Below are 14,052 nucleotides of genomic sequence, written 5' to 3' on the forward strand. Positions count from 1 at the left end.
CTTTGGCACACTTTTAGAATCTGACAGGTTGAGATCATTGCTTTACACAGGTAACCTTAGCAATTGGCACCTGTGCTAAATGCACCCTGTGCAAAGCCCTACGTGCCTTAGTCCTCCCAGCTCTTCACACATTTGTATGTGTCTGGGGGCACATTCCTTGCTTCTTCATGTTGAAAGAGAATCCTAAAATAACCAGGCCAGCTTCAGGAGAGCTTCCGTCTCTTGGGAGACTATTGTTTGGTGATATGTTTAGCTGAAGATATTGCCACAGACAACATGTTTTCAGGCTTTCTTCTCCTGGTCTCTACCACTCATTCCTGCCCAGGCAATACAGCATGCTGCTCCCCCAGTTGTGCCAACACAATTGTTTGTGGGTCTGTACAATGAGTGAAATGAGGAAACTGATCCTGCATAACTCAAAGGAATTACAAAGTTATTTTGTTTTTTAAACCATATAAAGGAGGTCCAGCACATCATCACACAAAAACTGTGTAGTACATTCCAAAGGGCAGCACATGAAGATGTAGAAGTACCTTGTGCCAGTGGTACCTAAAACATCATCAAATCCTCACCTGACTATTCAGCTGTCTCACCTTGGCAAACTGGATTTCAAATGAAGTTTTAACTCACACACCTAGGCACGAAGCCAGCTGGGAAGGTTTCTCCTGTCCCAGGTCAAATAATCGTCTGTGCAAGAAGATTAAAGTTTGCATTTAAAAAAAAAAACCAAGCGGGTGCACGTATGTTCCAGGATCAGTGTGTGTGCCAAAGGGGCACCAGTGAAGAGCTGGGGTTTCTGAAGTGTGTATGTGCAAACACATGCAAGAACACTGCTCTTCACACAGCACTGTCTCGCCTGCCAAGCATGTTCTTGCACAGGGTATGTTCCTGACATCCTCACTGAAGACACATATAACTCCTCCCATTTTTCAGAGCCAGGGCTTTAGCAAACAGTTGAAAGCTCCGAGGCTGAAACTGTTTCTAAGCACGGTAGGTGGTACTTCCAGCCACCACACTTATGATCACAGGTATACAAATATGTTTGTCTAAACAGCTGCTACTGGCTGGAAGATATGGAGCATGAAATAATGATCAAATTTGTTTCAGTTTCAATAAAAACAAAGCACCATGGGGAGATACACATGTGCATGCAGTGTTAAGTCTGGAGAGTGACTCATCATAATGTCAGCTCCCAAAGTGTCAGGATTATGATTTCACTGCATACAAGCATAGAAACTCAGGCATTCCTGCAGACTGTTGCTTCCTTATCTAATTCATAGCTGATGTTCCTTGTATAAAAAGAACGTGATAAATAGTTGTATAATTGCGAAAAAAAGTCTTGATTAAGCAACCAGTGAACAGAAAGCACATTGTTAAAGGGGTTCTGATTTTAAAAGCAGCTGGTCCTTATAATAATCCTCTACTTTTTATGTATTATAAAGCATATCTCCTCTTGGAGAAATAAAATCTAATACTCTTATGACTAATGCTGTAAAGGAAGAGGCTGTAGGCAATATTTATTTTCAGAATTAGCTGTGTGTGAATGAGTCTGGGATGAAATCTTTACCACACTAAGATCAGTGACGAGATCTTTGCTGACTTCAGAAGGGATGAGATTCTGTCTCCCATATGAATTTCCACATAAGAGTTTTCAGTACAGAAAATATCCAAGCTAGACTACTATCATTTAATGGTATTTTTATGGCTTGGTCATGGTCTTCACCTGACTTATGCAGAGAATTTTTTTCTCTCCAAATCTACAAATCTTTATTTGTCTAATAGTATTTTCTGTAAGAAAGAAAAACCACGGGGTGTTCCAATTATGGCTCTGTAAACAATTGCTTTTAAATGCAAGAGAGAAGCTCAAGGCATGAAGCTAAGCAGAAGTTAGCACAGTAGATGAGAAACCTGAAGTCTTTCAAGGTCACACAAATATTTACCTGCCTCTTCTCCTCCCAGCTAAGGTTTCTCTTGCTGAGTGTGTATGACAGTTTAGTTAGGGCTGCCTCTGGTGTCATATCACCTCCAGGAATTACTCCAACATCAGCGAGAGTCTGAATAAAAAGGAATAATGATTCCAATTAGCATAGCACTCAGAAATACCTGTGTGTACAGAAAAGGCATATAAATGATGAGCAGCTACACAGAACACAGTATGCAGCTGAGCCTCCGCTCTCTTGCTCCTCCAACTGCCACTGTAATTTTTGTAATTTTAGTTATCAAATACCAAGCAAATACTAGAGCAAGCTGAATAAAGATGACTTTTACTTTAAATTCCTTTTCATGTAGTAACACTGAAGAATTCCACCAAATGCTTGCCACGGTCGGTCGCTATGCTAAAAGGGAAAGGTTACAGGTCCGTATCAGCTATCTGCAGAGTTGTCAGATTCCCTTTATTGAAAAGCTGCAGTTACTCTGTTTTAACCCAGTGGCATTTTGAACACTGCCAAGTAGGCTGTTCTCACACAGACATATTTACCATTCTTTAATGGGGCACTGCTTTGGATGAATTCCAGCACTACTGTGTGCTCACAGCAGGAGTGCTTTCAGATCCTTTCAGGCTGCGTGAGCAGTGTACGATTTAGAAGACGCAACTAAAATACGTAATTTACACAGTTCTGACAAGAACAACTGAAAAAGATGACCTTTGTAACTTACCTTTCTGGTAGTTAAAAAAATCCAATCTGAACAAAAGCAAAAAGAAGGATCTTTGCTATGATCAGCAAGCCTCATAAGTGTACAAAACAGCAAAGACAAAGGAAATTTCAGATCTCTTGTCACGGAACTGTACCTGGGCAAATCATAGATCATTCTCTTTGCCAAAATGTGATGCCTCACAGTTAAGCATCTTGAGCTAGGTTCTTGCACTGCATTTTACTGTTAAGTCTCTTGTATATAAACTTAAGCTTCAAAATTTGTTGTGGCTTAACTAATATTTTAAGCAAGATACAGAGCCTTAATTAGCTCATTAACCACCTCTGAGAGACCCAGACTAACATATTTTAAGTCCCATGGGAAAACATACAGAGAAGGTGAGAAATACTTTCTGTACTGCAGAACTAATCAAAGAACAGTTAGGGCTTTTTCAGCAGGTCTGAGAAAGAGGAGGAGGAAGGGATTTCCCAGCTTCCTTCCTATACCTAAAGTCCCCTCAGTTATAAGTTTGTACTGTGTAGAGGGATCAGAGGCCAGACACTGAGTTAATTAAAACAAACACTTCAAGGGAAACCAGGGATTCAGCTGACCTACCTGGCTGGTTTGTATGAGTGAAAACTGGCCCAGCCATGTGCAGACCTTTGAAATATTTAATTTAAAGAAAAATCAAAGTAAAGTTAACACTACAGCAACTTTACAGCATTCACCCATAATAGTTTCTCCACTGAGCGGTTCCTCATGAAATGGAGAAGGCAATGAAAGAACAAGCATGCAGTAATTTTGTAGGACTCAGTCAGTTTCTCCTCAAAAGATACCAAGAAAACAGGGCAGACTCCATCAACTGATGCTGAAGCAATATAGAACATACTCCATATAAAAAGTGGAATCCAGAAGGGAACACATTTCCACACAACCTTACGGTGGTTCAGTAAGACTTGAGCAGAATCTTTCAATTCAGCATATCAACAGTCTGGATCAGAGTGCACAAAGCCATTTTAGAGGTGTCTATTTGGACAATCTTTTAACCAGAGCATAGAAGAGGCTTTTTTTCTTCCTTCTATATGTTTTAGCAGCTTATTTCAAGCAGAAGATAGCATAAAAGGTAGGCTTCACGTTCATGTTGTTTTTCAAATATAAATTTTGTTTTTATTGACTTAACTTCCATGTGAATTTTTCCATCTAATACACATATTCCTATAGTATTTGCTACAGAGCAAAAGTCAATGATTTTCAAAACATCTCCATTAAGTTACACAAAAGTTTTGCAAACACCCAAATAACCGCCTATATCAGAAAATACCAAGTTTGGATACCAAGGAGGTAGAAAAAAAACCTCTTGCAATCTCCTTTTCTTTCTCCTCAAAACAGACTACGTGCAAATATAATCTAAAGCTGTGTCAAAAGCAAAGTTAAAAGAGACAGGTTTCAGCACCAGACTAGGGTATTCAGGTCTGCCGTGCAGTCAATGAAGAGGTTGGCTGTGCCAGACAGGTGGTTGCTCCCAACAAAGCCAGGTGTCTAAAGCAGCAGGATGAGTCACCCTCTGGTAGAGCTTCTTGGCTATTTAATGGCTGGTCTTTTTCTAAAGGTCAGCTAAACCAGTTTCCTTCACACTACCACATGCAACGCATATTCTTATATGGCTTTGAGCTCTTAATAGCCACAGTGCTGTCGTGTTTTAATACACAATTGAGAAACTCACTATAAAATGCCCTGAACAGTATGTACACAAAGCCAGCTTTAAACCAGCCCTCATGGGTTTAACTAAACTGATTTCCATTCTTCAAGACAGACACTTCCTTACATACATTTCTCCAATCTTGCACTGAATTCGGTTGTACTTCCAGTCAAATAAAGAACTGGGTTTTGGAATAGTGCTTGCATCTGCAGGCTTTCTTGATGCTCCCACATTGTACCTAAGGAACTGTTATCCTATCAAGAGCTACTTTATTTGAACATCTGATCCCTAAACCAGCTTTTAGCTCAGTGGAATCCCTCTGAGATACTACCAATCTAATGCAAAGTATCCTGGAGTGCTGTACATGACAGGAGTGAGCAATCATTCATTTGAGAACTGAGCTGACTATTTCTGCCATTAAGACCAGGAGTAACAGGATCTTGTTTGTAGATACGCATTTAAATGCCTCTGGATTAAGATTTTTCAGACGTAGTTATTTTATGAGCAATCACTTTACAGTCAATAAACCTGGTTTTATACACTGGGACTACTAGCAGTTTGCAATCAAGTTGTATCAGTGGGATGTTTCTTTCATTGCACACCCCTCACCTGCCCTGTTGCATAGACGGTTTTAACAGACCCTCGTAAGCACTGGGTACAGTTCAGAATCACTACTTTTCGTTCAGCTGCTTTCTTCAGCTCTTCCAGCACGTCCTCTCTGTTGTTTGGGGCATTGCCACTTCCATAAGTTTCAAGTACAATGCCTTCAATGGGAGGCTGAAGGAATGCTTTAACCTGTTTAAAAACAAGACCGAGGAAAGAGACAAAAGGTATGTTTAAGTCACCTTAAAATTTTCATGTGTGGCACCACATTTTTAAAAATGGTCTATTCCTGCTATAGTTTTAAAGGCTCTCATGCCTTATAGTCTTCTTATGCCCTTCTGTGCTCCCCATTTGCAATAACTGAGACTGTAGAATAAGTTTCGAAAAAATTAGAACTTCCCTCTCTAGCTTCCTTTAAAATTCCTAGAGTTATTACCTGAGTGTGAAAAAGGATGCTATTGTTCAAGGGCCATTAACAGGCTATACTGTTGCACCATTTGGTAGAATAAAAATGTGGATTTACACTCATGAAATAAATGTAGAATTATCAATTGAGATTACAACTCCCCACCCCTGCCCAGATTTTTTTGCTTTAGCAAAGAGTTTTGTTAACCAATGTCTGCCTAAGAGAGAGACTATTTCACCTTTCAGGAAAGAACATTCTAATGAAGCCTGGAGTTTTTAACCCAAAACCCAACTGATTTAACTCAAAGAGGAAAAAAAAAAAAAAAAGAGGCACTAATATATATTCTGGGCCAGTTGATACTGAGTTTGTTTGCCTCACCATAAGAGAATGCCTACCAAAGTCCTCTTCCTAGAAAGATGTATTTTAAACAACCTAGATGTTTCCTTGCTGATCACATATGCTAAATGCAATACACTGTAAACCCCCATGAGGCTAACTATGCAGTTGGAGTTTTATTGCAAATATACCACCCCTCTGTCTTTCCATCTGTTCATATTCACCTAAAAAGAATGGTGATATAATTGAGGAGTGCTGCTTAAACTACTGAATTCAATTTAAGATGGCAAGAGCCACAAAAGACCCGTCAATTTAGTGGAACTAATATTAGACAAAAATTTAAAGACTAATCTACCTAAAATCACAAACTGCAAAAGAGTTTCTAAAGGCAAAAAAAAATGCCACTTCTCATTTTCAGCTCTCTGTGAATGCTGAGGGTCATGGTAACCACCAGTGTGAGACAAAATGAACCCTAAAAAAGAAGCATGAGTTGTAGAAATAATCACACTCCACCCACCATATATTGTATGCTTTGACAAGATATCTGTTAATATACCTCAATGTGCAGCAACAGAGCATTTTCCTGGTCATTGTAGCCTACACCTGTCTACAACACCTGACCTATTTATGAGCCCTGATAAGAAATTAATTTTAAGTTTCAAAGCCCAGGTAGCTATACAAAAGATATGTGAAAAGCTTTTATCAATAACTTATGGCATATAAAAATATATAGTCTTTTAATGACTTGATATTTCAAAATAGCATTTATCAGAAGACAGATCCTTTCCTTTCCCTCCAAAATCCCAATCATTGCTACAAACAATGCAGCTTTCCTACTTCAGGTAACTAATCAAGTATTGGAGCATCACTTCACCCACTTCCAAAGTGAAGTGGTGACACTTACAGCAGCAGCCGTGATTCCTGGGAAGATTCTCAGAAGTCCAACATTCCTGTTCATATTGGTGTGAACTCGAAATTTCTTTTTGGTATTGGCTCTCCACACTGTTTCCCAGTTTACTACGAAGAGAAATGGCCTTTTTAATTTAATATTAACACGTACTATCAAGTACACTTGTAGTACTTCATGATTGCAACTTTGTTTTTAAAACCATTCTTATGTAGGGGATTCATGAAAGACAATGTATTTTTTAAAGAGGAAATGAAGGCCCATTTAGGACAGCAGAAATAGCAGTTGATCTAACACGCCTTATTTATTAGGTGCCACAAAATATATCTTTAAGACTACATTCAAGTCAGGTTCAACTGTTTCATATTTTAACTTTAATTCCAAAATAGTCTGGATTCCAAGCTGTATCAGTATTACTAGTCAATATTCACAAGCTAGTGCCCTTCAAGGAGATATTTAAGACGTATGCTTGCTTCAATTCATTGCATTTCATAGCAAAGACTTCTAAAATTGATATTTTAGGCAATGACCATTAGTGAACAAGACGGTCTATCAGACACAAAGCTGTATACCTCTACTACAATCTCTTCATAAGAGAAGTCTGCTTGCTGTGAAAAGCATGAGTGCTAAACCTGATGGCTTCTTGATGCTGAACACGCCCTGTTAGTGCCACCTCTCCCAGTTCAGAGTGCTCAGAAAGCCTCAACCAACAGAACATCATGCCAGTCTAGCACAGGTGAGGCATTTACTTGTCATACACTGACCTGAACTCCACTGTTATGTAGCTGGCCTGATATCAGCCTGGATTCATGTTCAGAAAACAGAGCTTCATCTTCTCAGAGATGAGAGATGACAAATGCAGTTACTGTTGCTCCTAATCACCTCCAGAGTTTATTAGGTAGTTACTAACGATTAAATAAAATAGCAAGGATTCAATTAACTCCGATTATACATTTAGAGCCAGAAGCCAGCTGTTTAACTAATAGTTTGTTTGTGTTGCGTTATTAGAAGCCAAGTCATGCATTATTGATTTCAAAATTTTACTACTTCAGTGTAGGAGCACAGCATTGGTAGCGCTGACGGCTCCTACAAGGCAGTGGAAGAGGTTTAACAAACAGCAGCCAACAGCTCAGAGCGTTGTGCTTCAAAGAAAACAGACTATGCTGTAAAGCTGCTGTTTCCCCATCGTGAGTTAAGCTTTTTAGATTTTGGAGAAACTCCCAAGCAGCAAGACAGATAAAAGATCTGCGTGCATAATACTGACTTGCTCTCAGCCATGCAGAGTTACTCACACCAATTACTTGCAATCAGCAGACAGCCACTTGCAAAAAAAAATTCAGAGTACATTTAAAAGCCTCCATTGAAGCCTACTCTATTGCCCTCTTACCAGAGATACTAAAAACTACACAATCCATTAAGTCAGGACAGAAAATAGCAGCCTCCTATAAGATTTTATGAACTTCCCTTTCCTATTGTGGTGCCCTGTCAGCAACTGAAGCCTCTTTTCTTTCTAAAAACTGCCATACGTCGTTAAACAGGTCACAAGCAGTTGGCTTGGCATCATGTTTGTCCAGCCAGTCACACTGCAGCACATGGATTCCAAATGCCCTGGGATTGGGAGAACACAAGCACAGACCATTTCTACAGTGTCTTTCTTTGTGCTAAGATGTCCAGCACAATTCTGAAACTAGCTGGCTGGACTTAGTATTTAGCCAAGTAGTTCTCAAAGGCCTCCATGAGCTTTCTAGAGCGAGTTAGAGACCTGCAGGAGGTACAGGGGTAAGTGCAGAAGCCATGCATTTGTGCTACATGAGCTTCATAGGCCTGGTTAATCATGTTAAGAGGCAGCAGCATCATGCAATAAATCCATTCCTCTCAACTTTCTAACACAAAAGTTAATTCTTTAAAAGCAGCCTCCTCTACAAGAAGGGATGGCAATAAAATTGTATCACAGCTTGCTTTCTTTTATCCTCCATAAGGTAGGAGTCCCTGCCAAAACTTCACAAATGCATACTACTACGTTTGGCAACTGTCAGCATCCCTAATGCCTGTAATGAACTTGAAGAATGAACTGAGCAAACCTGCCTTGGCATGGATCACTAAGATACTGCCAAAAGCAGAAGACCAAGGAAAGAGATCAGAGGATAGGTTCAGAAGTCAGACCTATACCAGGCCTATACCTGTACTCTTGGAGTACACTCTACCAAATAATATATCATCTCCAAGATAAATTTAATGCATGCAGACATAGTATAGTGATGTAATTCCAAACGGTATTTAAAAAAAAAATTAAAGATTGCCTCTGAGTTAACATTTGCTTGGTCATGAACCTCGTCAGCCTACATAACGTGTTTGGTGCTGCAGACTCCACAGATGTCAGTTTTCCATTAGCCAAATAAGTCTAAAAGGCAGAACAAAAAGCAAATGTGATGCAAGAGCCAAAGACAAACAAATATACATAAAAGCCTGACTTCACCTCAGATTTATTCAACTCTGTCGAATACAGTGAGGCAGAGCACCATGCAGGGGAAAAAAAAATTTAGAACACACCCTTTGCATCCTGAATCTCAAAAATTACATCCCCTAAAAGGAAAAGTATTTATGTCACACAGTTAAGTTCAAGCATCTCCACTGTACTGAATAAACCAGCTGTCTTGCAGCCTATAGTCATATGACACAGCAATCTCCTTTTTTTTGTTAAATTAAAAATAAAAAAAGTAAGAATCCTTAACAATTCTTAAGTAAGAAACTCATATACAAGCACGTGAAGTACAAAAAGCTGTCTTTATTGGTGTTCATAACAGTTTTTTTTTCCTATGGATGAGCAGCTAATAAGGGATACTCAGTTTTAGCACAGCACAGAAAACAGCAACCTGTTCTGACTTGGATGGCCTGTGCTTGCAAAGAGTTTAAGTGATACAGTGTACTGCATTATGCAAATATGGATGCAAAGCTGAGGAACAAAGGTAAGCTAGCTACTGGTGTGGCAAAGCAGAAAGTAAGTTTTTTAAAGCAATGTACATAAAATAAAGATGTAATGGCTATTTATATACTGTATCCAAAATGGTTTGGGATAGATTGCATTATTCAAGGAGACTGCATTCAAGATGTTAAGGCCTTTTGTTTACTCTTCCAAACCATCACATAAAAATAGATTTTCCAGTCTCCCTCTACTTACCAAAAACTATAGCCTTTAAATTTAGAGTCAAAAAATCACATCCTTATCTTATGCAGCTTTATTATCATACACACGCACAGAGAAACACAGTGAGAGGATTAGTGCAGAAAAAACATCAAGCTGACTTATAAATAAAATAAAAAAGAGAAGCAGCTCTACACGGATCAGAAAGCAGCAACCCCCCCCAGTTGTTAAAGGGTGCCTATGCCACAATGCAGGTTTCAACTTTTATAATGGGAGAGCAGCAACTCAGAGCGACACCTCCCTTAGGAGTGGTGACTGAATTCTGAGTTATGAAATCAAACAAGAAATACAGCTTTTCTCGATTGCAGAGCTCCAGACAAACAGCAGCACTTTCTTCTCATCCTTCTCTGCAGGGCTACAGGTGAGCCCTACCATTATATAAGCTGCCCCAGCACTCATTGCGATTCATGGTGCAGCCAAGGGGTGGGGAGCACAGGCCAACCTATGGCTGTGAATTCCTGAAGGAGGCAAACAAGCATACACCCCCTTTTTTTGGCAGTTTGTTAAAAAAACAAAAAATATCTACACACATTTATGGACTGGTGCCGTTGCAACAATCAATACACCCACTCCAGTGAAGAGAGGTGGCATTTACCTTAATACGTAAATGACCTGGGCTTTTTATATAATATATGTAATTTATATATTTATATAAATATATAAATTTATATATTTATATAAATAACCAGAACTGCCATCCAAGATGCAGACTTGGCCAGTAACTAATAGCTTTTCTCCAATGAGACTGATGGGTAGATGAGCCCAAAAGGGCCTTCTAACCTTCTGCTGCTGTACCACATCTGCACATAGTCACACGGGCTGCTTGTCCCCTGCACAAGTTGTTTCTCATCATATTGTCCTGTACATGTGCACCACTCCCAGAAGTTACATGCATCTGTGATGAAGAAAGTCCAGCCACAGCAACAAAGCAAGTTTCATGTGTGCTTCATTAGGACAGTCAGGACTAGAGGAGAGTAATCAGTTACAAAATATACTGAGAATCTTTATACATTTCAAGTGGAAGACTCCTCCTTGTCTCCCCTCTTTTCAAAATGTGGGAGAAATAAGGCAAGGTCTTTTATTTGATAGGCTTTGAGATTTTAGAAATATTTTTGGTTATTTCTATGTGTACCACACTTGAAATGTTTCTGTGATTCTGTGATTTCTGATTCTGCCGCAAAAGTGTTTGCCATCAGCATTGGGTTTCTTACTGAGCTCAAGAATGGGCTAGCATTTTTCACTTCTTACAGGAGTTTCTTGTGCTAAGTTGAAAGCCTTGAGGAAGCTGACACACTTGCTCATCTAAAGCTGGGTGATGGGACTCTTAGGTGTTGGTAACATAGCTAAGGATATGGCCAAGAATGCAGCCAGTTATGGGATTAGAAATCCACTAGGAGCCTCACCTACAGAGGGAACAGTGTGAAAAATGGATATCAAAAACGAAGAAGAGAGCTGCAAGGGTAAGGGAGGGAAGAGGACTAAGCTTCTCCCTTTCATCTCTACCTCTGAAGTAGATCGTTGCTTTTATATGCTATGCCCGGCCACGAACAGCATTTCTCCTCATTCCTGTGTACCAACCAACCCATGATCCCATTACGGTTCCCACTTCCTCCATCCTGCCACTTCTCCCCTTCTGCTCCTCTGGAATTTTCATTCCCAGCTTTGTTAGAACTGGGAAGCCTGAGGAAGAGTTTCTGCAAGTGGCCTACTTTTCCTGACATCCTCAGGCTGCTCTCCATAACGCTGAATCAGCAAGAGTCAGCCCTGTCTACAGGAGGATTAAGACATATTATATAAAGTCATTTGGGAAAAAAAAAGTAGAAAGATGCTGGATTTGTTTGGTTTGTTTTTAAATGACCAAGTGGTTCCTTGTCTCCATGAAAGCTTCATACAAGGACTCTACAAGCAAACTAAATGGAGACAGCGATGTTTCAAACAATTACTTTGGACAAAATAAAGCAGCACTAGTAGACTGCACATACTATAAACTATGTTCTTTCAAAATGAAACAATCCTTCAATAGTGACACCGTCATCTTGGATAAATGATGCTACTCCAACTGGGTAATCAACTGAAGCAAATAAAAATAGAGCCTATCACACCATCAGTTTTTAAATCAGAAATCCCCATTGATACCAATGAGGCATTTACTGAAGACATAATGGGACCAAATATGGGCCAAGGGAAGTGCTTAATAACTTTCTCATTTTTCTACTCTGGACAAGGAATCACAAAACAGTTCGTTCAAATCCAAGGGAGAAATAGCACACAATTTGCAGCTTGATTTCATTATTGATCAGTCAGTAAAAAGAATTTATTTATACGTTATTTGATGCAGTTAATACAAACCCAAGAAATAAGATTCCCCCAATTTACTGCAGCAATCAACTGGCAGCATTTCTGTTGATTTCAGATACATCCTGTTTGACACAGCACAGTAACTCAACAGTGGCAGACTCTCTACCTGAGAGATGTCTTGCAGGCAATACAATATTACACAGGCTTCCTCAGTTTGCATCTGGCTGCTACAATCACAGCACTCTGATCCTGGAACTTTGTTAAGTAACTCCCACTCATTAAGTGGAAGGGATAAGTTTATATTCCAAATTGCAGAATGCTGTTCTCTAGTAGTAGAAACCATCATAAAGGCACATTGCATGGCACAGGGCTAGAACTCCTACTGCCACTAACAGCACCTAGCAAAATTGAGGAACACCCTCCTGTTCCCATTTTTTTGTAATAATGGAGATTTTGATCAAGTCCTGCTCCTATTTAATACATAGTCTACTCAATAACATGTTATATTTTTCAAAACTGTTCTTTAGCATATTTTTTGGCAGCTCCTCATTTGGCTAGATTCCAAATGTGACTCTCTTCTCCCCTCTCCAAAGAAAGGGTGCCATTTATCCAAGAGCAGACATCAATGTGTTGATGACTTTGCAAATGGGTACTGAAACCTTCAGATAGTTTTTTCCCTTCCTTAAGAAACTGACACACTGAAATTACAGGGAACTTGAGAAAGTTTGGGGGGAAAAAAACTTCATACAATGCATATTTTAGGTCTGCTGTTTTCAGTGTGCTTGCAGTTCAGACAGGTCCCAAATATCCAGTAAAACATCTTACACATTGACATGCATCAAACAGAATCTGCTGAAGCTGCAAGTACTCTGCAACGACTTCTTTGCTTGATTTCAGAGCCCAGCATGGTCACTAATGAGATTAAACTCTTTGTTCTTTCAGTCCTCACTCCCTCATTTTTATCTTTAGACCAAGTATTTTCATGACACAGGGGCAACGTTCCCTCTGGTTAGTCTGGATCTTCAGTCAAAGTCAGTCTAGCTCACATCTATACTCAATACATAAATGCAGCTGAGTCACAAAATCTCAGTTGTACTAGTATTTAAACAGGTTCAGAGCAGATGGAGTCAAGCTACAGAGCTTTCAAAGACATTTTTGAGATTAAAAATGACATTTCAACTACATAGGCACAGATTCTTTTCAGTTCTATTGCATGTGGCATAAATTACATGGCTTAAGAGATGATGTTGCTTACTTGTAATATCAACCTCAGCATTTGCAAGTGGAGGCAGGTTAGGTGAGGAAAAGGCATTGAAACTCCCAGCATCCACCTTAGTCACCCTATTTCCCCTGTACAGTTTATTATAAAAATACAGGCACACCTGCAAGACAAGTAAAGAAACAGGTCTATGAATAAGCCAGTAATTAAAAGATGCTGTAGATAAATACTGTAGTCCGTCCTTTATAAAGTGTTTTCTAAATGTTTAAAGCAACTCAGAGGCTAGTAGATGTTTACAAGTCTAACCCTTTCAAAAAGAGCTGGCACACCTGTCACACATTGGTTTAAGAATTTAAAAACAAAACAAGTTAAGAGTTAACTAGTTTCATAATCCTCTCATGAGACATAGTCTAGGAGACAGAAAATTTGCCTGAGTCGACTTCAGAGATAGAGGAAAGAAACAGTGGACTTTTTAATACATTCATGAGTTATATATTAATTCAGAGTCCAAAACATAACATAAGGCCTAGTGAAAATGAGGATAATTTTCAAAAGAGCTACCACACATAAATAATTACATTCCCTCTCAAACCTCCTAAAGTTTGTCAATTGGAACTTGAAGGAAAAGAGATACCTCAAAGCTGTTATCAGTTCTTCAGATCTGGGCCAGTCAGCTACTGTTGTTGTCTTACAAGAACTGGCTTTGGGAGCATGGCAGACGTGAAATGAGGTGAAACCTGACCATTTT

At 39.3% G+C, this 14,052-nt stretch overlaps 1 protein-coding gene across 2 annotated transcripts in view; it reads right to left on the reverse strand.

Moving 5' to 3' along the window:
* ASPG (asparaginase) overlaps window positions 1–14,052 on the reverse strand; it is a 47,547-nt gene that overhangs the window by 18,179 nt on the left and 15,316 nt on the right. For both annotated transcript variants that reach the window (XM_051769512.1, XM_051769511.1), the window contains exons 6-9: window positions 13,341–13,467; window positions 6,583–6,695; window positions 4,943–5,128; window positions 1,941–2,054 (exon numbers count right to left, since the gene is read on the reverse strand). In XM_051769512.1, coding sequence (XP_051625472.1) covers window positions 1,941–2,054; window positions 4,943–5,128; window positions 6,583–6,695; window positions 13,341–13,467 — 540 coding nt within the window. The remainder of the gene's footprint in view (window positions 1–1,940; window positions 2,055–4,942; window positions 5,129–6,582; window positions 6,696–13,340; window positions 13,468–14,052) is intronic.

The sequence above is a fragment of the Manacus candei genome, unplaced genomic scaffold, assembly GCF_025592945.1.
Source record: "Manacus candei isolate 608988 ecotype Guabito, Panama unplaced genomic scaffold, ASM2559294v1 h1tg000109l, whole genome shotgun sequence".
Classification (NCBI taxonomy): domain Eukaryota; kingdom Metazoa; phylum Chordata; class Aves; order Passeriformes; family Pipridae; genus Manacus; species Manacus candei.